At 37.1% G+C, this 26,249-nt stretch overlaps 1 protein-coding gene across 1 annotated transcript; it reads left to right on the top strand.

Moving 5' to 3' along the window:
- The first annotated feature begins 1,453 nt into the window (after positions 1-1,453).
- LOC145999417 (uncharacterized) lies at positions 1,454-26,249 on the top strand. Its single transcript, XM_083136373.1, has 4 exons — positions 1,454-1,660; positions 14,031-14,201; positions 14,996-16,350; positions 25,578-26,249. The coding sequence occupies exons 1-4, from the start codon at positions 1,493-1,495 to the stop codon at positions 25,996-25,998; spliced, it is 2,115 nt and encodes a 704-aa protein (XP_082992499.1). The 5' UTR covers positions 1,454-1,492; the 3' UTR covers positions 25,999-26,249.

Below are 26,249 nucleotides of genomic sequence, written 5' to 3'. Positions count from 1 at the left end.
TCACTTCTGTACACCCTTTGATGTAAAAAATAAATAATAAAAATAAACCATATCCGTCGGTCCGTTTATCTTTCCAACCTATAGAGCTGAGACTATTTTTACAAGATAAACCTCGGACGCAGACATTCCACGATTTCTGGCCCCTCCTTCCACCTTCTCTACCTGCCCTTTTACTTGATGTAATTCAGAATTGTATTAGTATCTGGAGCATTATCGTAACATAAAGTTATTAACCTGGAATAAATTGAAAAACAAAAATGGGGAGTAATGTTGTGTTTTGAAAGAGTATTGAAAATAAGATTAGGTTTTTATTCATTACTCTCTCTAGAATAGTCTTCTTTTGACTTAATACACGCTTATCAACGTTTCTAATTGAAATATTTTATTCCAAGCAAACAAGTATTTGCAACTGATTAAAAATTTTGCTTTTATTTTTTCGAGACGAGACGAGACTTTTCAAAAGCCGTTCCGTCCCGTCTCGTGTCTCGTCTCGAAAACGAGACGAGAAGGGCATTCCGTCTCGTCCCGTCTCGAATTTCAAAATGCTTGTCCCGTCTCGTGTCTCGTCTCGAAAACGAGACGAGACGGGACATGTCTCGTCCCGTGAGCAACACTATCCCTGCAGTAGTGGTGTGCGGGAAAGTCGGGACCGGGATTGGAAAAAAAAATTTCCGTCCCGATCCAGACTTTGGAAAATGACTACCTAACTTTTCGGGATCCCAAGCAGTCGGGAAATACCGAATGTTCACTTTAAAAAGCCGCCAATTCTCGACGTTCTCTGCATTGTAAATGTTTGTAACTTATCGGAAATTGTTAGTTTTTGTACCAGAAGTGCAAAAACAAGCACTTAAGATGGAAATTACGTGTAGAATTCGAGATTTCAAGATCTTTGGGAAATTTCGAACATATCCCGTCCCGAATGTCGGGATTGGAAGAATTTCTCGTCCCGACCAAAAAAATTCTGTCCCGCACACCCCTACCCTGCAGTATGGTAAACCTTATCTTCAAAGGGAAATAAACTGTCCTTGCCGCCATTTTACTCACAAAAATTAGTATTTTTTCTTTAACGACTTTACTGTGGAAAGGTTGACTTTCTTTTGTTTAGAACATGTTTTTTAACTCATGTTTAAAACAAAAAAAAGTTTGTTTTGTTCCTTTTTTTTTAAAAAAAAAACAAATTTTGCCAACCCTGCGTTTGCTGAACCTCGTTCTTGCACGAAACGCACGGAATGCGACTTTTGGGACAGCATAATGAAACTCACGAAACGCACGGAAGCACTTGTGGGACAGCCAGCTACCATAACTCGTTTAAGGTTTAACGCGTTAAACTCGTGCAACATTCGGAACATACTTACATTCTGACGTGACGACTGACGAGGAGAACAGAGGAAGCAGATGCAAAAGAATATCCTACTTGGCTGGCAACAATGCTTCGTGCGCATTGTTTTTGTTTTGTCTACATAAACAACAGTCAACTGTCAGGTCAGTCACAATGAAAAGAATGGCGGGATTAGATTCTCAGGAGGTGGGAAATATTGGAGAATTGTGTCGTTTTTGTTTAAAACCTTTAGTGAATAACAAGACAAAACTTCATCTATATTCAGATGCAAGCCAACGTAGAGATATCGTTGAAAAGGCACGAGAATGCTTGTCTATTGTGGTAAGTACTTCACGTTGTTGCTATTCCTCACTTGTCAGGAAATTACATATTGTCCATTGAGAATGCAATGTTCTATTTCCAAATTGTAAACATATCGATATATTTTGGCTGTGGTCTATTTAGGATGCAATTGTTTCATATCTACTATCGTCTTATGTCTACATACAACCAATATTGATATTTTGATTGTTTTTGGCAGGGGATCCAATAGCTTAGTTACCTCGTGATGACGAAACGACTGTAGGCTTAGGTGAATTTAACCTTTGAAACGAATTGCAAATCTATGCTCTAGTGGGTAACGGTTCAGATTGTTTTATGATTCTTTCAAATTCTACTAACAGGGAGACTAATTATCGTAGAATCTTGGCAATCATTGTCACACGAAATTTGAATCATCTTTAAAGTAATGGTATGACTTAAGATGACCGGACCCCTCTCCGATTTTCTTCATATTTGACATACTTACTAATTGAGGCCTCGTAATCACGAATGTGAAGTTAAATTGTGGGGGGTCACGTCTGGGAATTGGAAAATAAGCCGAATTAAGTGGTTGTCGGTTGTTTTTCTGGAACTATATGTGCATTGTTTTACGAACTAAATTTTAACTATGCTTGCCTAACCTAACCTTACCGAAAATGGTTCCTGGGGATATCAGAGAATGGTTTGCGGGCTAGACTCTACTTTAAGTCCTTATTGCCTCTTGGTGGTAACCGATGGGAGTTTACAACACTGCAGGCTAAGCGTTGTGAATGCATGTGTTTTCCTCTTTTGTGTTCTGTGGTGATTGCGTCCGCAGTGCGTTGTGCATGTGTATGGTGCATGAAGAAGAACAAGTTCCAAAAACTTGTAGATAGTGTAAAATATGTTTATCCCCAGTAAGTACCTTTTTGTTTTTACACTTTCTGTTCACGATAGCCTCACTAACCATTCACGGGTAGCCCCACAAACCATTCACTTTAGCCCGAAAAATCGTGCACGGGTAGCCCCACAAACCATTCACGTTAGCTCCAAAAACCATGCATGGGTAGCCCCACGAACCATTTACGGGGACAAGGTATGCCTACGAGGTTAGGTTAGGTTCCATTAGCACTCATTTCACCCCTAAATATGTGCTTCATATCGAAAAAATTTCCTCAGTACGTTCAATTACGCATATCCGGACAACATTGGTTTTTATCGATTTCATCCTCCAGGTAATTTTTCCTCGCTTTGGGATTTACGTTTTTGAATTCCTTATACAATAAGCTTTCCAACGATATATGACACATATTCCTTTGAAAAAGGACGTAAAGTAGAGTCTTACCCAATTGCGAGCACATACATCAACGAAATGTTAGTTTTGTAGCACTAGAGTGGCAAGCAATGTTTTCTCCCTCACGCAAGATGCCATTCTCCTCAAATAAATGGGGAACAACGTCACTTGTTCATATCATCAAACATGGTTCCCATGTTTGTGTATGGGGAATGATCGCAGTAATTAAGAACGTTATTTTACAACTTGTACACGTGCATGTACAATTTCTGCACGTCACCCCCAAATCTTAACTGCAGATACATCATCAGGACTCGATATTTAGTGAGTATAAGCAGTAGGAAAGAAATTGGAGATTCTTACCAAAATTACCTTACGCAAGCATGCACGCTTCCCATGGACAATGTATTTTCTGTAGTGACTGTAAGTATCGTAGACTAATTAGAATTAATGTAGAAGTAAATCGGAACCATAGTAGAATGCATTTATGGACTTTATTTTAATGCTAAAGAGAACCAAACCTGGCCCCCCTAACCTAACTATGAAAACATATATTGAACAAAATCTTAAGTAATCGCTAAAACTCCTCAGTATGTGTTCACAAAAGTACATAAATTGAAATTGAACCATGTTAAAATTGAATTTGTAGCATGATGTAATCACAATGAAACAAAATGATCTTGGGCCCCTTCCTGAAACTAATTAGTACAGTTTGCATTTTGAAAAAGTCCGATTATTAAAATGCTAAACGAACTAAACCTGACACACCTAAGTACGAAAGCATTTAGGGATATTATTTTAATGCTAAGAGAACTAAACCTTATCTGCCTAACCTAACAACGAAAGCAATAAAACAATAAAAAATATTGCCTGATATTTAAAACGAGCAATAAGATTTCTGTTTCAATGTGTTACAATATAAACACAAAATGTAATACAAATAATACACCCTAGTGACCCTACTATGTAATTTGATGAAGTTTAGTAAATCGCTCTACGAGTTTCTTGAGCTGCAGTCTATGGCTTTGTAACTTCAAGTTCCCATCCAACCGTTTAACTGTGCTAGTGCCTACCACCTACCACATCTCCTTTTCCACAGGCTCTGTTATAAATTCTTACCTAGAGATTGTTCTTGTTCTGGTGTTTAATATCTGCATATTGCAACACTGTCATTCCATCTTTCACGTGCCTTCACATTTAAGTGATACATTTGCTTTACCACTAACATGTCATTGCACTCAAAAACATGATTATGAGCCCGGGCTGGTTTTCGGTTCATCTACAAAAATTGGAAGCAACCACAAGAATGCAAACTCCAGCAACCAATGAAACCTTGTGACAAATTTTCATCAACCAACCAAAAGCACCATCTAAGTATGAGATAAGCCACTTGCATTGTAACTTTAGTCACAAGATGAGTGACTATCTGTACAGAAAAATTATGCCGACTGTACCCCATCCCCCTGAGAATTACATGGATTTTTTAATCGATATATTTTGTAACATGCGATTTGTTTCAGGGTGCAGATATTACAAACAACCGAGATATTTCATCCCAAAGTATCGCCCACTTAAGTAAACCTCCTACCATGTTTTAATCGTAAAAACTGGTTGTACGCACACCTTAAAAGTAAAATAAAATATTTTAGAAATTCATTCAAATTTTACCACCACCAAATGTAGGACTTCTAACAAAAATTAAGATTACTTTCAGCATCAAGCCAAACACTTGCTAACCTAACACAATAAACTTATATTAACACCATTAAATGTAACACTCATAATGCCGATCATATCCATACAGCATACACTTTTAGAAGGAACATGAGTTCAGCCAATATGCAGCCAGTCCTTTTGCGCTGTTGCCAAACTAAATACTAGTGGAAGGGAAAGACTGCAGAATGGCAGAGTACATCTTTTTCAAGGTCATCTATGCTAGTAACACTTTTCTGTTTTCTAGCATGTTTCCCGGGAAATTTGAATAAGGGTTCTCCGATTTCTCTGGTAGATGTTTTGCCCTGTTTTATAATATGCGACACCGTATGCACACATGCACCTCACACGCTTTAGCTGTATGTTCTAGACTCTGAAAAAATCACTGTTTTAGCATGCACTTCTTCCGACGCCAATTCTTTGGAGTAAGAATACACTTTAAAATTGATATTTCTGCCTTGTGAATGAATTATTTTACCCTTGGTGCATGTACTACTGTGCTAGGTTTCGAAAGTGACATTATTAACCTTTACAGTCCCAATCGGTCATGTGCTGACCGATGGCATTTTTGGCCACAGTTCCAGTCGGCCATACCTTGACCGATGGAACAGAACCTTTTTTCGTTGCCTTGCAACCCTGTTCATTTTTTATGCTCATGACTCGAAGTGCATGGGACTTGAAACCAAGAGTCGATGCTGGTGCTCTTCTTCACTCCCTAATGACGTCACCAGCAGCTGCTAAATTGACAAAGCTCACAAAAGTGAGTTGGCGCCATTGTTTTTGATTAATTGATTTGGTGTTTTAAGTCCACTTTATGCACAGTAAGGCTAATATGGACTGGACCTACAGTTTAAAGTGGAATCCGAACCACTATGTGTCTCCACCAGGTATCGAACGTGGGACCCCTTTATTACAAGGCAAAGATGATACCACTGCACCATCGGGGAGGCCCTTGTAAATCGTTTACAATCTCTTGCCTTGCAGGAATGCAACGTATGAGGAAATCATTTGTCTATTGTTTTCCTTGAACCATCAAAGATCCAAAAGTTATCTTCTCCACTGTCTGTATCCGACCTGTTAGATTTAAACTTTACTTGATGCAGGTGTACCCTTCTCGTTGTTCCACTGACACTGACCAATAACAAGCATCTTCCTAAATGACCCGTAACTGTGGCTCATATGTATTTTGGAAATCTGGATGTATAATTTCTTGTCCACACTGTACTTCCGATTGGTGGTAATTCTTTGTTCTTATTGGTCTCACTTCTCACCACTTCCTTCTCCATTATTTGCGACCAGGACCAATTATAGATATTACAAGGTTCATATAACAACAACAACAACTCTGCAGGAGTCTTCCCCGTAGCATGGCAAGGTGTAAACCTGGCTACTCTTAATGCACCTTCCACCGCTTCTCTGAAATCAAAACTTCTTCTCAGGTGGCAATCTTCCAACCACCTCTTCTTCAGAGTACGTTTTACGTTTTAGACCCACTTTTCGGCTAAACCATTACTGGGTGGATGATATGGTGGTGAATGTATAATTTGTATTTCCTATTGCAAAATTCTTTAAGCTTCCTTCCCGAAAATGGAGGTCCATTATCACATGCGATTACACTAGGATATCCATATCTTTCAAAACATTCTTTGAGACAATTTATCGTTTCTTCACTAGATGTGGACTTAACTTTCCAAACCTCTATCCATCGTGTGCATGAATCAACTAACAATAAACATGTGTGACCAGCGAAATGAGAGAAATCCAAATGAACTCTTTGAAATGGCTTATCTGTTTGCTCCCAAGGTACATGTTTATTTTGCGGATCATTGTTCTGAAGTGCTTGACACTGTGGACAGTTAATACCTTCTCTTTCTAAGTCAATATCAATTTGCGACCACCAATACATAGATCTTGCTAATTGTTGTAATTTCCACAAACCTAGATGATTTGCGTGCAGTTTTTTCAAGACTGCATTATGCAATGATCTTGGAATAATTAACCTGTTGCCCCATATCAAACATTCTTTTACAATCACTATTTCATATCTTCTCCAGAAAAAAATGTGCAAATGGTGAAGCTTGTTGATCTTTATTTAGCTTTGCTGGCCATCCTTCAGTAACATACAACTTTATCTGCTGCAATAACAAGTCTTTGGCTGTTTCTTCCTTAATACATTGTAACAAGACTGGTTCATATTCTAAGTGAAATACATACTCATCGCTAGGAACATCATCTTCAGGTATTTCCATTAAGGGTAATCTTGATAACAGATCTGCTACTTCCACATGCTTAGTGTCCTCAATTTTAAAATCATACGTTGATAAAAGCAAAGCCCATCTTTGAAGTCTACTGTTACCAGTAGAAGGAATTTTAGCTTTTTCTCCAAAAATATATTTCACAGGAAGAGAATCGCTATGTACAGTGAAAGTTCTTCCATACAAGTATTTGTGAAATTTCTTCACACCATGTATAAGAGCTAAAGCTTCCCGTTCAAACTGACAATAGTTCTTCTGAGCGTCAGTTAACGTTGCTGATGAACGAGCTACTGTGCGTAAATTACTTTTGTACACATTACACAATTGACAACCTATTCCTACAGGACTTGCATCTGTAATTAGTACAACTTCCAAATTCTGATCGAAAGGAAAAATGACATCTGCTTTCTTCACCATTTTCTTTACTAATTCATATTCCTGTTGATGAACATCAGTCCATTCCCATTTATGTCCTTTCTTCAGCAATTCATGCAAATGAGATATACGCATTGACAAGTTGGGTATATGCCTATGGTAAAATGAAATACCTCCCAAAAATGACTTGAGTTGACTGACATTACTAGGTACAGCACATTTTAATATTGCTTCTAAGTTCTTCACAGATGGTCTAATTCCTTCACCAGAAATGCAAAATCCTAAATACTCAACTTCCATAGCAAAAAATTGACACTTCTTAGCATTTACCTTCACATTATATTTCTGAAGACGATCTAGAACATTCCTCACGTTATTATAACACTGTTCCAGTCCTTTACCACAGATAATTATGTCATCTAAGTAACATTTAGCGAATGGAATTCCTGTTAATATCTGATCCATTACATGTTGAAATATCAAAGGACTACACTGCAAACCAAAAGGTAATCTGTTGTAACCAAATAAACCAAAATTAGTATTTATTACCAAATATTTCTTCGAATCTTCATGTACTTCCAACTGTAGAAATGCATTCTTCATGTCAAGAACCACATATGTATCAGAATCACCTAATGTGTTCAAAATATCATCTATTTTTGGTAATGGATAAGTTACTTTCTCAAGTAAAGTATTCAGTCCTGTCTTAAAATCAGCACATAACCTAAGATCATTTGACATCTTGACAACTACTACCAGTGGTGATGCCCAGTTAGAATAAGTTACTTCTGATAGTATACCATCGGAAACTAATTTACTTATATCCTTTTTAACCTGTTCACTTAAACTATAAGGTACTTCATAAGCTTTCCTAAAAATTGGTGTACTGTTTGGTTTCACCGGAATCACAGCTTTAAAACATTTAATAGGCTCCCTAAGATCATCTGAAAATACTGCCTTGTACTCAGACAACAAATTATTTATCAGTATTTCCTTATTAGTACAACTCTGAACTCCTATCTTCTGCAACATAAAATTTTGCCTCAATTAGGCCATAAAATGTCCTGCCAAGTTCTTCCTACAATTGGTTGCGGCAGATTTTGTTTACGAACAAAAACATTCACATTATATTTCTTATTTTTCCACAATACATCCAACATAATCTGACCTTCTAATGCTAATGGTCTTCCGTCAGCATTTTTCAGATTGATATATGCAGGTTGAATCTTTAAATACGGAAAAGATTGATCAAGAAATCATTTATCAAACACACTTACAGAAGCTCCGGTATCGATCTCAAAATTAACTAATTTACCATCACAATTCAAATCAATTGTACATTTGTCAGCATTATGCAAAGTTCCGACTACAGCGTTAAATTCAAATTGTCTTTCTTTAGCAGAATCATACTTGTAGGATGGTAACTGAAAAGTGTGCAAGGGCTCGTGTGAAATTAACAATTCTTGATGTTCCTTATCTGCATTAAGCTCAATAGAATCTTTACATTCTTTCGAAATTACATTAAGATACACATTACTTAAGCAACTGTTAGATTCAGTGGATTTAAATTATAAACTTGATAAGTTTTTATCTGTCGGTTTATTACGAAACCTACAAAATTTCTGAATATGTCGAAAGAATCCACAATAATTACATCTAACTTGCTTTAAATAACATTTACCTTTCCCACATTTATAACAAAACCATTGTCTTGAAGTTCCTGGTTTCTCATTAACGGTGCTCTTTTCAGTCTGATTATTAAAAATTAGTTTTCCTATTGGAGAAAGCGGCTCGGGTACCCTTTTCTACACCCTCAATTTTTCGCACATTTCAAATATTCTCGTTACAAAAATTAGTTCTTCATAATAAACGATGTTTCTAAATAGCGCGGAAAGTAATTTTTTAGATCTACGTGCTACGAAACTTACGTTTTTTATTAAATTAAAATTCCTTGCGTAACGTCAAAAAGGTTTTTCACAACTTTATGATGGCGAATGATGCATTCATGTCACAGGCGCAAGTCTGAAGATTTCGGATGATCGATTTATGTCACAGGCGCACGTCTGATTTTTTCTTTTTCTTCTTATGATTGACTTGTGCAATAGGAACATTTGCGATTGCGATACGTTCTCTGTGCGATATATTGGTAGATTGGACATTTCAGACATTCGATTTCATTTATGCCACTTCAGAAATTGGAAATAATAATATTTTTTTCGCAACTGCATGCCGTAAAGGGGAGGGTTGCTTTTTCTAAATGACTTGTGGGATGGGATAATTTGCGACTTCTAGTTTTTATGATGGGAAGGGAGTGGAGGGTGGTATTCTGTGGAAAAGGCCAACAAGAACTTTCAAGGTAGGTGTTACTTCATTTTTGGACTTACAAATTGAAATTCGACCCACAATTCAATACCTGGCCTTGGTAAAAAGAGGTAAGTTACCTTCTTTGGTTTCATTTTAGCCTTCATTACAGGGAGATGGTCTGCTGCCCCACGAACCATTGGCGCTAGCCCCACGAACCATTGGCGCTAGGCCCACGAACCATTGGCGCTAGCCTCACGAACCATTGGCGCTAGCCTCACGAACCATTGGCGCTAGCCCCACGAACCATTGGCGCTAGCCCCACGAACCATTGGCGCTAGCCCCACGAACCATTGGCGCGTGGATAGGTTAGTTCAGTTAGGTTGAGATCGATAGTTAAAATTTGGTGTCGTGTTAGTATCACGATCTAGAAATTGGAAATAATTGCGAACCATTTCAAACGACAAAATTTCAACTTTAAACGGCTGTACAGTCGTAAATACTTCTTTCCGCGCTCCAATTTTTTTTTATTCACAAATAGGATCAAATAATGTTCATAATGAAAAAAAAAATAATTCAAAATTCGAGGGTGTAGAATAGGGTACCCGACCCGAGAAAGCTTGGAAAGGTTTAAACTTGCTTTCATAAAGCTTATGTACATTATAATCAGTAGCAAAACCTTCTTTTTGATGGAATAGCCGTACATCCTTCTCAACCATTTCCATATTCACTGCAATGTCGCAAGCTTTAAGAAAGGAAATGTCGCCTTCTGATAACAATTTCTTTCTTGTAACTTCACTGCTAACTCCAAACACCAGCTGATCTCTTAGCATATCATTTAAGAATGCTCCAAAGTTACACTTAGTAGCTGCATGTTTAAGAGAAACTATATATTCAGACACAGGTTGACCTAACTCTTGCTTCGGAAGATGAAAACTGTACCTTTCTGCGACTACATTATGCTTCAGTTGAAAATGATTCAACAATACATCTTTATTACTTCGTATGTTTTACTAGCAATACTAGCAACAGAATCTGGAGTAACTAAATCCCTTAAAACATCATATAAATTTCCTCCACAGAATGCAATAAAATGACTAAATTTTATTTTCCTTTGGAATGCCATTAGCAACACAAATCTGTTCAAACTGCTCCAAATACGAATCAATCTTACCTTTATCCACATCCAGAATCTGTCCTTGAATCCCATCCTCGTCGCCAAATTGTTGTATTACCAACCACGGTAATATGATATAATAAATCATGTTGGTTCGATTTTATACAAAATAATCATTTAATCCATAACTCAGAATATACAACGTGGCTAACTCCACGCTTGACAATCCAAATCAACAAAACAATTGAACATCTATATTCAAAGATATAACAACATCATAGATGTTTCACAATCTAGCTACTGCACACTTATACTGTATAATTTGTGTTGCACTTGTTTTGATTCCTGTACTTTGAAATTAATGTTCTTATCTCAGTATTGTTACTGTAATTCAAAATGTTTCTTTTCATTGCATAAATTGTAATTCTTTATTTTCATTCTTGTACTTTGTGAAGTATCTTGCAACATTTTTCTTTTTGAATTATATAAATAGCCATTTTCCATTTTGTTCACTTGTTAAAATAAGTATTATTTCATTATTGTTATTATGTGACTTGCTACTCTTGTAACTTGTGTGAGAGTAAATCTACCCTGTAATTGTGTTGTTGAGTGGACTAGATAAACTGAAATTTGCCTACACACTAAATGTAACATGAGTCACAATTCTTTGTAATGTGAGTCTCTAATATTTTCTTTTATAAAAGGGTTCTATTTGCAAACATGTATGTATTATATTTATTTGTGCAATTTATGTTTATTGCATACTCTAGTAGAAGAGCATAGTTCCAGTGAAATGCATGTTGACAAAACAGGTGTCCACTTTAATGTAGATATTGACAAAACAGCTGTCTATTTTAATCTAATGTGTCAACATTTAAAAAAATCACAATAAATATAAAATCTACATTCTAGTGAGTTCTATTCTACTAAGTTATATATATGAGTAGTTATACTTAACATTTCTAATTGCTGACCTAAATGTAACAGTCATATTATTTTGTAACGTGCATCACATCACATTTATTATCATGAAAGGCCTATTTTTGCATCTATCATTTATGTGTTTGTATGGTAACAGAGACATTGATGTTTGTTGTATGTTATATAAAAAATTAAATTCCTAGTTATAATAGAAGAGCAGAATTCCAGTAAAATGTAGATGTTGACAATTTGGATGTCCATTTTAATGTAACACGTGTCACAATTTAAAAAATCACTAAATTTAAAAGCCACATTTTCAGCATTCTATTGTACTCAGGTTATGTAGCCTTATGGGAGTAACAACCTATAAGGAAGAAAGATTTTCATAACTTTTATGTGAGTGCTAGACAAATTTTAATTTTAAGAATATCATGCTTCTAACTGTAACGCGAGTCACATGGAATGACCCAGGTGTCTTGACATAGTAATTAACAACAGCCGTGTTCCTTATTTCCACAGGAACCACGTGGCTCACCTTACTTGTTCACGACTCCAACTACACTGTGAGAAACAAATGCCTGTCACGTGGCGCCATCTGCAGCTAGGAAAATGAAACTTGGCAGCGCACAGTCCAAGGTCACCCTCAGTTCGGTTCTCAGTTACGGCATATAGGCACAGTCTCAGTCAATTCTGAACGGCCTAAATAATTTCTTATAAAACACTGCTTCAATTTGAAGTTATTGTGTACGTAGCTAAAGTCATGATGAAATGAATGAATATAACTGGCCTTGTTACTATACCTACTTTAGGAATGCACATGAAAGCATAAGTGTTCATCAAAGTATTGCCCATGTGCTTTAATGCAATTGTCCCAACGTTTTTCCCACTGTTGAATACAGTTTCGAAACTCCTTTGGTGCAATACTCTTCAGGGTTTTGTCCGTAATGTCTTTGACCTCATTGACGCCATAGAATCCCTTCCCTTTCCTCTTCATCTGCGGGAACAAAAAAGTCACGGGGTGCTAAATCGGGTGAGTATGGGGGCTGGGACACAAGCACCACGTTGTTCTTTGCGAAGAACTGTCGCACTGACATGGCCGTGTGGGCTGGGGCATTGTCATGGTGCAGTAACCACATTCCACTTCTCCACAGTTCTGGACGCTTCCGTCGCACACTTTCACGCAATCTTCTCAAGACATTCAGGTAAAATTGCTGGTTCACTGTTTGTCCTTGGGGAACAAATTCCCTGTGGACAATCCCATTCACATCAAAGAAACAAATCAACATTGTTTTCACGTTGGATCGAACTTGATGTGGTGAATTTGGAGTCTTCCACTGGCTGGATGCTTGTTTTGATTCATAGCACCAGGACTCATCCCCAGTCACAATTCATTTGAGAAAATTTGGGTCCTTGTGCAGTTCAGCCTTCAAGTCCCGACAAACATTCATTCGATTCTTTCTCTGCTCCTCTGACAGCAGCCGTTTTTCCCAACAAGAAACAAAATTTAACAGAGGTCCTTTGTTCCTTGTGGTCCGCCATCTCAACAATCACTAAAAAATCGCCAGACTTGCCGCAACACCACAAACAATGCAACACTACGAACAAACCACCAGCACAGAATAATGCCAACTTGCAGATTGATGCAAGATATCCCATACTAATGACACCTAGTGGCTCAAGCTGTAACTACATTGGTAATCTGCGCAACATTATGATTCCGTTTGTTTTTTTTTGTGTTGCTTTGAGTTCAAATTACATTGGATTTTCGAAAGTAGTGCAGTTTGATGCTACTATCCATGTACATTTTCTGCAACCAGCAAATGGTTTTCACGGAATGAACTACCTCCCAGCCTGTGTGTTCCATGTGAGAATGAACTTTATGGGAGGAGTTATGGCTAATTGATATAACAAATTTAATGCATTAAACTCATGCAATGTCCATTGTATTTCTGTGATGACCTATGCCAGTTTTTAGTTTAATTTTCCGTACTAAGGTCATGGAAGGGGTGTTAAGGTACAGCCCCACACATTCTGTCTCGGCCCTTTTTTTGAAAGGGAGGTAATGTGATCAGTACTATGCTTGGGCTGCCTACCCCCTCTCCTCCTGGTTGCCCCCCAGGTACCCATTTATTTGTGGCTGGGTGAAACCCAGAACTACTTTATGTAGTGACACTGGCCCAAAAAATCCAATCTTAGATCACCCACCCTGGGAATCAAACCAGGGTCTTCCAGTTTCATCAAGAAATGTGTGCCAATTCAAATTGGATCAGTACATCTAGTGATACATGAATAGCAATGTTTTATTACTTATTATATGCATTCACAATTTTAAAAAACCTATATTTTCTTTCCAGCAGTGAACTGAAACATAATTTGCCGTATTATCAACTTTAATGTATATTGGGAGTTAAAGTTTATGAAAGTTTTTGTTCACAGATTAGAGAAGAGGACAGGCTATCTAAATATATCTGCTTCCCCTGTGGGAAGAAAGTAGACAACTACCAAGAGTTCCGGCAAGTGTGTCGCAAGTCAGAAAATACACAGAAGCAACTTCTGTCCTTAACTGACTGCGAGGACAGTACACTTGACAGAAATTCTGATCCAAAGGTAAGTTATGGAACAAAAAATGCCAAGCTGTATCAGCTATTAATTAAATATGCTTCGTTTGCTAAAATTCATGGATGTTTTTTATGAATGTGCAATCCATATCTAGTAATAATAAGGTGTGGATTTTTACCTATTTACATTATTTGATTTCTTTGTATTAAAATGTAGGCTTTAGTGTTTTAAATACATTTCATATTATTTGGAGCATTTTAATAGTTCCAAAAAGTTGACCTTTTTTAAACAAATTTGCTTATTTGTGCTTTCATTTGCTTTTTGGGAACTCTCCACGTTAGAATGTGCACTTTGTTTTATATGTCCCTTCATCAAAGTTGTCTAAATTTACCATTGTGATTAGCCAAAAGTAACAGAAAAGTGAGCCAAAAATTTCAAGTCAGTCAGTGTGCAACTAAGAAATTTAATAACAACTTCATGTTCATTGCCAATTTTCAAAAATGTTATGCCTATTTTACAAGTTTTTAGTGCCTATAAATCTGCACCATGGCAAGTATTCATGCATGCATGCATGCATGCACAATAGGCATTTAAAGGCAAAAACTCATTATCAGGCTCAACCCATCCCTACTTGTAATGCATTGACTGAGAAGTATATTGTTTAGTCTAGGTTCACATGTCCTACTGTATTTCACAATTCTACTAATGTAAGATCCACTTGGCACAAAACTTCAATGCTAATAACTTTTCACTCTCCTTGTGCAGTTAACATTTTGTAATGTATGTTCATTTTTGTTAAAGTTTGTGTTTATTGTCATTACTAATTGCCTAAATATTTTCAGGGCAATATTGGTGACTGGATTGAAAACCTGTGTAAAAAGGCTAGCCAGTACAGTGAAGTTAGCCAACCAAGATGGAACGAAAAACTCGATGCAGGTACAAGTGTCAATAAATATGGATCTTCATGCCTCTTTAATGGTTTTGACATCCATGATGATGATGATGATGAAAGTACTGACTCTCTATTGGATGATGTTGAAACAGTTGAAACTTTTCATCTATTTTCACGCATCTGTGCTGAAACTACAGGAGAAAAGTACGGTGTTGTAAATTCATACAATAATTGCAGTAACAAATATACTTCCAGGAGAAAACGTGATTTAGGGATCAACAAGAGAAAGGATGAATGCTCATCTTCACTCGGATGGAATAAACGAATCAGGTCTGAGTTTCCTTCACGTGACTTGCAACATAATCCTCTCAACGATGTAGAAATTGAAGTTGTACCCAGAGAAAAGCAGATTAACATTCAAAGAGGAATGAGTAGTGATAAAGCAAAGAAAAGTTTTCAGAACACACTGGCTTCACCAGAAACAAAAAAGATAATCAAATCAGAGCACAGTTCCAGTGGCAAAGGGTTTGGTTCTTTCGGTGATAAAGATACTGAAGTTGTCCCGAGAGAAAATCAACTTAGCATTCAAGGAGGAAAGGATATTGATGAGGTAAAGAAAAGTTTTCAGAGCACAGTCACTTCACCAGAACCAAAGAAGATAATCAAATCCGAGTATGCTTCCAGCAACAAAAGCCATGGTTCTTCCAGTGTTGTCGACAATGAAGTGACTGTGTTAAAAGAGAAATTGAATGACTTTGAATCAATATTAGTGAAAATAGAAAATGATGCAGATGATATTTTTTGGTCCAGAAGCAGTTTGTCAGCCTCGCCAGACCAGAAGAAAGCCATCAAATCAGAGTCTAGCTCGATTGAATCAGAAGTTGGTTCTTCAAGTCAGAAAACAAGCAAAGTAGAGACGGTAGTAAAATTGGAATGTGGCGCTGGTGAAGCAGATAAGAATTCAAAGATTGACAACTTCATTAAAGTCAAATCAGAACCAATAGAGGATGATCTCCATGTTGATGAAAATCAAACACATTCTAAAACAGACTTCTCGGATAGAGTAACACAATCTGATGATAATAATAAGAATGGCAGTTCCATTTTGTTGCGAGGTATCAGGCCTGATCCCTATTCATTCTGGTCCCTGTCACAAAATGTGATAAAAAAAGAGATAGTTGGAATTTTTGGTGTGAGTGATGATTCAGATATTGAAGAGACTAGTGATAAGTGTTCAGATAAATCTGATGATATTTGCTCCAAAACAGAAAACCATGAATTTGAAGAGGAAATTAAACGTAGCAGGTAAGTTAATCACATTTTGAGCAATAGTTAGCAAAACATACAGTAGTAGGGCCTACATGGGGGATAATAGTAATGCTGCACCTTGTAATGAAGGGGTTCCAGTTTCAATTTCCAGTAGAAGCTCATTGCATGCTGGTTTGGATTCCACTTCTAACTTTAGCAGGGTGGCGACAGACCTGGAAAACCGGGAAAAGTTAGGGAATTTGAGGTGTCAAAAAAGTCATGAAATTTTGTCTTGATTGACTTTTTTTTATTTATTTATAGATATCGTTATGGAACTCTGCACGGGAACAAGAAATCTTGTTGCTAAGTTTCGGCCTCAACTTTTGGTCCTTTTATGCACAACACAACAATGGTGCCAGAAGCCAGTGATGGCAGGAGGAGAGAGAGAGAGAGAGAGAGAGAGAAATTTCCGGAGGGGCAGAAAAATGTGTTAAGCCTCTAAATATTACATGGAAATCTTGTCCGTATGGGAGTAGTAAGGGGGCAGAACTGTCAACAGATGGAGGGGATGGGAGCAGGTGGCGCCGTCTGATGGTTGTTGGACGTCGTAGTAAGGCATTTTGTTGGACAAACTGAAGGAACATGGAAACAAATAGGCTCCATTGATACATACAATTTTTGTCGAATATCGCCACCCGACAAAGTATCTTATTATTGCATGCAAGGCACTCGTATGGAATTGATTTTTGTTGGATGTCTTCGAACTGCAACATCCAACAAAAATCACTTGAACAAACAAGAAGAGCTTTAGACTGCAAATATGCTGCTGGAATTTAATTACTCTTCTGGCTCACTTCACCTTATTTAATGTAGCAGTGCTTACGAAGGTTTTCTTTCATCATCCTGACGTATTACTGGTTTCGCACAAGTTAACATACGTTTACAATGACAATGCACTATTCTTAGATATCAAGAAGAATCCAACAAAACGGAATATACAGGGTGTCGCAAAACTCTTTCAACAACGCTTGCGTGCTGGTAGATATCATAAAAACAAGTAACTTTTTCCTATAAAGTTTACTTCGAAAGCGCTTAGTTTCTGCGCTATAAATCTATCCTCTACGTATGCAACCCAACACAGCAAATGCTTCCTCTGACATATACTGCGTTTCTTACAACCTGTCCTGCTTCCCACGCTAGCTGATCGCTGGCTTTTCTACCATAAACCACGCGGCGTTGCTGCTGCAGACTGCGTGAACTCCGTGCTGGGGAAAGCCAAAGCCAGGCAGCACATTAAAATACGCAACGTGGCAACAGCTTCTACGTAAGTGCCTCTCTTCTGGCTTCCATTGGCTCCTCGCTGCCCAGCTGACGATTTTTTCTTGTTTTTCATTGGCACCGAAACTGTCGAGCGATCGCTAGCGCGGGAAATGGTACGCGTGGCAGGGTTGCCACTAGCGTTCATCGTTAGGAGAGATGACTTGAAAACATCAACTTGGAAGTCTTGCCTGAGCAAAATCCAACACATTAATGATACTTGCGATGTTGTAAGAAGCATTCACACATGCAGACTGTAATGTTATTACAATTTATTTATTAGAAAATTGTGAACTAGCGCTATTGCGAATCGAGTTCGTTATAAAAAGCAGGCTGAAAAGAAAAAAAATCTCCGGCACATGAATATTCTTGAGCCGCTTCGGTGACTGAGTAAATTTAGTGATCAACACATGATCTCTCTACCGAATGTTCCGACACGAGTTCTTTCTTGTCACAGTGGCTTATTGGTTAACATCCTCCCTTACCGAGCGACCCAAAATCGAGCCTAATTCCTACCTGGACAAAAGTGTCCCTGGATCTTTCGTCCTCGTATTTACTATTTGCCTGAAAGTGCAGAAAAATGACGTACAATGAGAAGAATATAAATTCACAAGAATTATCCCGGAAATTCATCTAGATGGCAGAATTTCGCTCGTTTACTACAAAACGTTGTTTCCAGGGTGAACTAAAAGTTGACATTTTGGTGCCTTCCGAAAATGTTACTCTTACATTTCAATGTTGATATCAAGTTGCCACAATGAATGATAAATTTATGTACAATTTATGACGTGTACTCAATGGTTTCCTTTTGATTTTTTTTTTCACATTCGATGATAAGAATGCGAAGCAAAGACACGAAATGAGAAAAGTAATTCCCACACTTGAAAAGAGTGTAAATTACGAACATTTCTCTTGATGTACCAATATCAAACGATATCGTGAAGTGTGGAACAAACTAGTACAGGTAGTAGGCACTGAACTCACTGTAATTCCTTTCAATAAAATATTAATTTCTTCCTATAACTTCTTTAACAGAGCATTCAAGATGCACCAGTTTGAGTTCAGAGGAAGAGAGAGAGTTTTTAATTCGCATGTTCCTAGTATTGCAAATAATCGTTGGAATTTTCTTGAAACCCACTTTTAAAACACACAATTGTTCTTACATGCATATCAGTTGTCGGTAAAATTTATAGGTTGCCACTGTTTTCTAAAATAAGCCAGGGGTCTTGGGTTCGAATCCCGGCTTGGGCATGGATGTTTGTGAGTGTCCATTCATCAATTTCATCATATCATCACTCATCCCCATCTTCGCAAACTAGCCAAAAGTAGCACAAAAAAAGCAAAGTAAAATAAAGCAAATCAATCAAGCAATGAATCAATCATTAAATTAAAAGAGCCTTGCAATTATTTCCTTATGAGAAGAACACGATTAGCAATAACACTAGCACAGATAGGAATATTTTCAAATAAATTGTAATAACATTACAGTCAGAGTGTTCAAAACGAGGCAGCAAACACATCATGTTTACATTTGTTCGTTCTTGGATTTCCGCTATCTGACGTGTCTCTTGCAATTGTTGATATTGCATGATACACTAAACGCTTCGTGGTGATGTGGTTAGCACAGCTCGCTTCGGCGCCAGGTGTCTCGGGTTTAAATCCTGGCCTCGACATTGGTGTCATTTGTTACTTCATCATATCATCCTCATCTTCACGATTAGCCAAAGGTGGCAGAAAAGCGAATTAAAATAAACCAAATCAATCAATCAATTATGGAGATATTTTAGAATGAGTAATCTTGAATTTCAGTCTGCCCATTATTTGTCTTGGTCTGTTTATAAATATTGTGAATTACAACATCGGAAGTATAACATTAATGTTTTGGATTTTGCTCAGGCAAGACTCCCAAGTTGTTGTTCTCAAGTCGTCTCTCTTGACGAGGAACGCTAGTGGCAACCTTGCCACGTGCTCCTGGTAGTTATGTCAGAGCAAGCGTTTGCTGTGTTGGGTTGCATACGTACCGGATAGATTTTAAGCGCTTATAGCGTAGAAACCAAGCTCTTTCGAGGTAAACTTTATAGGAAAAAGTTACTTGTTTTTGTGATACCTACCAGCACCCAAGCATTATTGAAAGAGTTTTGCGACAACCTGTATATATATATATATTGAATACTATTACGAAAAAGTGAAACATAAATCTGCATTGGTGAACGTTATAAAAATTGGCAAGTGCATGCTCCCAAATTTACTGCAACACTAGTATTGCAATGAAATTAACGCCAGTCTCTGTCCTGTCTGTTTAAAACTCGTGAGAGATGGTCAGTAATCTCTCACTGAGTGAAATTATTTTCTAATATTATGAAATAAAATACTAATAATAAATCCATAAATATTTTAATATATTTACTCGAATCATTCAACCATAAAAGCAAATCACTTTCTTCAAGAATTGACTTTTCTCTGCCAGCTCTGCTAAATTTTCACTTTCCATCTACTGATTCATACGAGGGGCAGTGGTCAGAAGTAGCGAGCTACTTGTAGCGTCGCAGGAGGTTCATAAAGACAGTCTATTACATGGACATACAGATTATCTAGATTGTAAATTATAGATATCTGCGTAATTTATTTAATTAGTATCTGAATAATTCAGATATCCAGATAACTAACAGCTACGTTTTTTTAGCTGCATCGCTATTTTGGGGAGAAACATGCCTCGTTTGCTGCACCACTGAGAAAAAAGTGCCTCGTTTGCGTCACCCCTGGAACAAATCCTGTGGATATTCCTGGTGTAAGAGACACCAAAATGTCATTAATTGCTGTGTAAGACACAACTTGCAGTGCAAAAATGAGCGATGGATTTTCCACTGCACTGACAAGGGAATAGTGCCAGCAATAAATGGCTCAGTACGTTAACAGCATTGATCATCGTCAGTATGTAGGATCTCACCAGCAAGAAATTATTGTTACAAGAATGAAAGAATTTCTGGAATTACAATTATTTTTGCGATAGTATTTGTTCACAAATTTTAAAATTACAATATGTCTAGAACACTCAGGTTTACACGACAGTTTCCTCAATAATTTTATCATATTTCAAAAAGTATGTACGAGTTATTGACTTTTCTGCAGAAATTACAATTTTCTTTAGTTAATATACGTACATAGTTTTCAAATTTATGCATTTATCCTCCTTTTGCGTCACTTTTCTGTAACTTTTTCTGATCATGACATCATCATGATCATCATCCTTCGCCATTTCCTGCCTCTGGCAGGGTCGGCATAGAAGTCAAGCCTCTCCATTTTTTCCTGGTCTATCACCACTCCTCTCTTTCCACAGTGTTCCAATCTTGTCCTCTTCTCCTAACACTCTCCACTATCTGCTCTTTCCACTGACATCTTGGTCTCCCTCTTAGCCTGATTCCCACTCCTTGTGCATTGTAAGCTCTTACTGGCAGTCTATCTGCACCCACCCTCTTCATGTGTCCGAACCATCTCGTCTGTGCCTGATCTATTCTGTCCTGAAGCTTCACTACACCCACTGTCTGTCGGATCTCCTCATTCCTTATTCTATCCCTTCTAGTCTTCCTCAAAAGACTTAAAAATTTAATCTCCATTGCCTCCATCTTTTTTTGTCTCTCTCTGTCATTGTCCAAGTCTCTGCTCCATACGTAATTATTGGCACATAGTATGTGTTATACGTATATTACCTTCTTGCATTTCATAGGTACATCCTTGTTCCATATTAATCTTCGAACGCTTTGAAATAGTCCACCACCCATTTGCCCTCTTCTGTTTACCTCCTCATCTATTCTTCCACTTCTCTCAATCATGACAATGAGGATGAATGGTTTATTTAATTATTCTCTTATCTATAGTCGCTTTCTGCCACTTTCGGCTAATTGTGAGACGAGGAAGAATGATGAATGATGAGCAAGCAGTGTGGGGAATGGAGGAGCAGGAGGATCCCATCCTCCCAACTTGGCGTCTTTCTTAGTTTTTGTTATGAGTCCATTTTATACATAGATAAGCTGATCGAGACTGGATTTGAGCCACTATGTACCTCCGCTGGGTATCGAACCTGGGGCCCTTTTGTAGTCAAAGGGCTCCAGGTACTTTTCACTCAAAATGCTGTCTTCATATCAGTCTATAACAAATTAAATATTTGTTCTCAAGAAAAATATATTGATGTGAACATAAATACTTAATCCTACAAAATTTTATTTGTGTATAGTTGTAATCATTAATTTGGGTAACACCCTAATTGCAATATTCATATATCAAATTTGAATTGATAAATCACTTGCATAGGTGATTATAGTAAAAATAAATAACTGAAGTAACACAGCTATCAAAATTATCGAATGACTGGAATCATGATAATAAATAACATAATCTATTTACCAGTAGTAGGGGATGTTTAATACTCATATGGTTGTTTTATTTTTTATGCAGAAGTAGCGCAAAAAGTAGCGAAGTAGCGAGTAGGAGTAGCGTAGCGAGCTACTTTTTGGTAAATGTAGTTGTAGCTGTAGCGAAGCTACATTTTGGAAGAGTAGCTGTAGCTAAGCTACTTTTAAAATGTAGAGTTCTGATCACTGACGAGGGGTGGCCAGAAAGTAATTTCCAATTAGTAGGGACATTGATTTTCGCAAACGCGAAAACAGTGAAAAATGGTAATTGCTGCAAAGTTGTGTTTATGAATGTGCAGTTATGTCTGGACATATTTTACGCCCGTTCGAAATATTGAAATAATGTGAATTTGGCATAAAATGCGAATTGTTGGCGTTTTTAGCGATTTTTTTAAAAAATGTCCTAAAACAACGAAAAATTCCATGAAATCCAATAGTAAAAAATAAAAAATTCACAAATTTGAAAAAAATAACAAAAAATCAAGGTCCCTACCGATTAGGCATAAATAAAACAAGAATGTCAGTTGTAATTTATTGCATTAGTAACAGTGAGTCCTAACCTAATTTTCGGCATAATCACCACAGTTGTTCTGGCATTTCTCGTAGCATGGCACTAAATTTTGTATGCCTATGGCATATGTGTCTTACAGCAAAGACTGGAGCTATCTCTACCGCAGTGTAGCTGTCAAATCCTTGTCCTGTCAGAAACCTCTTCCGTTGAACAAAGAGTTGACAGTCGGTACATGCAAGGCCAGGGCTGTACAGGGAGTGGTTCAAGATCTCTCACCTGAAGTGATGCAAAGGGCTCAGCTGTATGGGGTTGTGCACATTTGACTGGCCTTCTGTGAATTGTCTGACCATACTATCAATCACGACGTCCGGTCTGCACCCCTCACACGTTGCTGGTGGCTCTGTGCCAAAGTCTGAGCATGCAAAAATCTGATTACTACACATAGGCTACATCACAGTCGGTGGGAAACTCTATGAGAGCTGCAATCTTTAACCTAGAACTGTCCTAAAACAACTGTACCAGATTACAGCTGCATGCCACTTCTTCATGCCCCCATGTGTGTCTGTCTCCGACCACTAGTGCTGCGTATAGGCACCATTGGAGCTTTTTTCAGGATGCTCCTCGTATATGAACTTTTAGAAGCTGTTATTAACAAAGTGTTCCTGTTTTAATGTGTGGTTAGCTAAATCAAGTACCTATACAATGCAATTCTATAAATTCCTTGCGTTAAATTTCTAATACCTACATAGCCTTTTCATCAGCAATAAAGGTATAACTGCATGTTATCAGTTGCACAGTACTTCACTTGGATATACTGTACTGAAGCAGAAATCCCATTGATAATGTAAGGAAATATGACACTTTCTTTTGTACAATTCAATTGTTTCACTTATATGCAAGAGTTAAGTTGTTTGCTTTACAGAAAGGAGAGAAGTTCCTTTATGCATCAAAAAATGAGTCCGCACTCATGGTTCTTGGAAGCAGAGGGTTCCAAACCTCAGTGGAAATATCAACATATAATACCGAGAATGTATAAGGAGGCTGAAAATTACAAATTGTATTTCTTAATCACTCTTATCTCATTTAGTCGTAACTTTAAAAATAATCAAGTATTTTATTTGAAACTTACTGCATATGATAAAATTCCCTAATCCTTCCCTTGCTTGTGAATTGTAGCTAATTTTCCAAATTCACTATCTTGCTGTTTGAATTCAAATCATAGAGAATAGAGAAATTAAGTCAATTAGAAGATAATATTGGTACTTAACAAATTCATACCTGGATCTGTATGAGTTTATTATTTCATTTGCAAAAACATCGATTTAGTTTAGTTTGTAATTGTCAGGGAAAAATGTAAATTTTGTTCTGGAGAATCTGGAAAAGTCAGGGAATTTCATTTCTGCTTGTTTGTAGCCACCCTATTTAGGCTGAGTCTTGATTAGATTTATACTGGGTGTTTCATAAATAATTGAGGGGTTACAAGAATTTATTGCAAGTAAAGTATTGAACTACGTTAATGAAACCAGTCCACAACGATCGAGGAATGCAAACAGTTTGTGCATGGATGTTTTGTTAAGCTTAGAGTTCATATCCCTGCTGCTAGGCGACACTCAAATCACCCACGTCACTTATGGTGTTTTTTGCAATGTTTTGGTCCCCAAGATCACCAGACCTTACACCGTGTGACTTCTTTTTGTGGGGTTTCATGAAAGGCAGGGTATTTGTCTCACCTATGCTGCGTGATATCGCAGCCCTAAAGGAGCGTATCATCGTAGCAATAGGCAGGGTATTTGTCTCTCACCTATGTTGCATGATATGAAACATCCGGTATATTGGGGAACCGAAACCAATATTACAATTCCTTCATATTCTAAATAAATGCGTGAAGCCATGGTAGTCTGGAGATTTTTCCATTGCTGTTCTTGCGTGAAGAGCTATGGGGTTTCACTAAGCCTCTCCATAGTACAACATACGACCTTTCTGATTTTTTGTTTAGGTATAGAGTTGAACCTGAATTCATGTATCTCACGGTGAAGGGAAAATAATATGTATAACTGAGAATTACTTACAAATCAGATTTAGATGTAGCATAGTCATATAATTAAAATACTGTAATTGTATCTATTTTGAGGAACAAGATATAGTACAGGTTATTTCTGTCATAAAGTGGTAAATTAACGGATCTAAAAGTTTGATTAATTACAGGTAAACAGCTCTTTTTTCCAAATCTGCATATTTTCCCTCTTGGCAGCTGCATTTTGTTCATTAACTACCAAATTTAAAAAAATCGTCTAAAATAACATTTCTTTTACTGATGACTGTGCAAAGTGTGGCGTAAGTGATGCCTAATTCTGCAGCTATTTCAGTTTTATGTTATCGCTATTAATATATGTGATTGTGACATTCACCAAAAAATTCATCATTGACATAAGTCACAAAACATGCATTCTCTTTGTAGTCCAAATTTTGAATCACTTCAGTCCTTTCTCAGTATTTCGATATATACATTGTTTTATCAATGGATATGTCAATTCCAATTTTCCTTTAATGAAGGGCGAGGTTCATTCTGCGGCTGTTCTGCCACCTAACCCCATGTATGTTCATATGTATACTAATGAACAAAAGAGACAGAACTGAAATATTGTGTGTAGTTTTCAAGAAATGGCACGTTAATTGCTACCACGTGGTGCTTGGATATGTATATCCCATCCGTATCGTATCCGTAAGTTAATCATGTGTGTAATCAGATGACTGTAATGGAGTTTGCCATTGAAAAAAAAGTTACAGATTTAGACATTTACTTCACAAAACCTGGACACATGAAGTTCAAAATTTAAATAAAATTACAGAATTTTTTGCAGTAAATTACAGGCAATTTATAGATTATCTGAATGGTAAAATGATCAATAATATTACTGATTGGTTGGTTGATACTGATAGAGTACTGATTATTTTGTCCCATCCCTACTTCAGTGAAATATGGGGAATTTTGTACCAAAAAATTGACATTGTAACTATTGTCTTCAATCAAGGATCTTTTTTACCAGGAATATTCCAATATCTACTGAAAATAATGTGTCAAGATTAAAGAAGCCTATGTTCAATCTACAATGGAAGCAGCATATGCAGCATAATGAGGGATACTTGGATTGCACACAATTGGTAGATGATTTGAAGAAGAAGCCAACTTCTTGTCCTGTATGTGCAGTAGGATTTAAAACTGAACCAGAAGTAGTGCGGCATCTACATAGCCACCCCAAGGTTCAATTCTTCTATTGTCAAATTTGTGGGGAAGATTTTCTTGTGCATTTGGATTTAATGCAACATATTACATCACATGAAATGGCAAAAGGTAAGCGTGGGATGTGTTCAGAGTGTAAATTGTCAATACCTCAGCATTTGGTGAAAAGTCATCGCCGATGCCATTATTTGTTTGATTTTATAAAGTGTGAGCGTGATGATGCTTGAAGATGGCCAAAGTAGTACGTTAATAATGCATTGAAATGCAGATTCAATTAAAAATGGAGATGATTTTGTGAGGAAATTCCATTCTTAAAATATACAAGTTCAAGTATACAATCCTAATTACCATAAAACTGCAATTGTCTAGATGAATAGGGTGAATCTTTTTTATATACACAGAATATTTGTGTGTGATATTTTTTAAATAAGAATAAGGAACATTTTGTTTTCCTTTTAACCATATTGAGGTTTGCAAG

Source organism: Lepisma saccharinum, chromosome 15 (genome assembly GCF_977018435.1).
Source record: "Lepisma saccharinum chromosome 15, izLepSacc3.1, whole genome shotgun sequence".
NCBI lineage: Eukaryota > Metazoa > Arthropoda > Insecta > Zygentoma > Lepismatidae > Lepisma > Lepisma saccharinum.
Note: the sequence above shows the minus strand (reverse complement) of the source record. Positions and strands in the feature narration are given on the sequence as shown.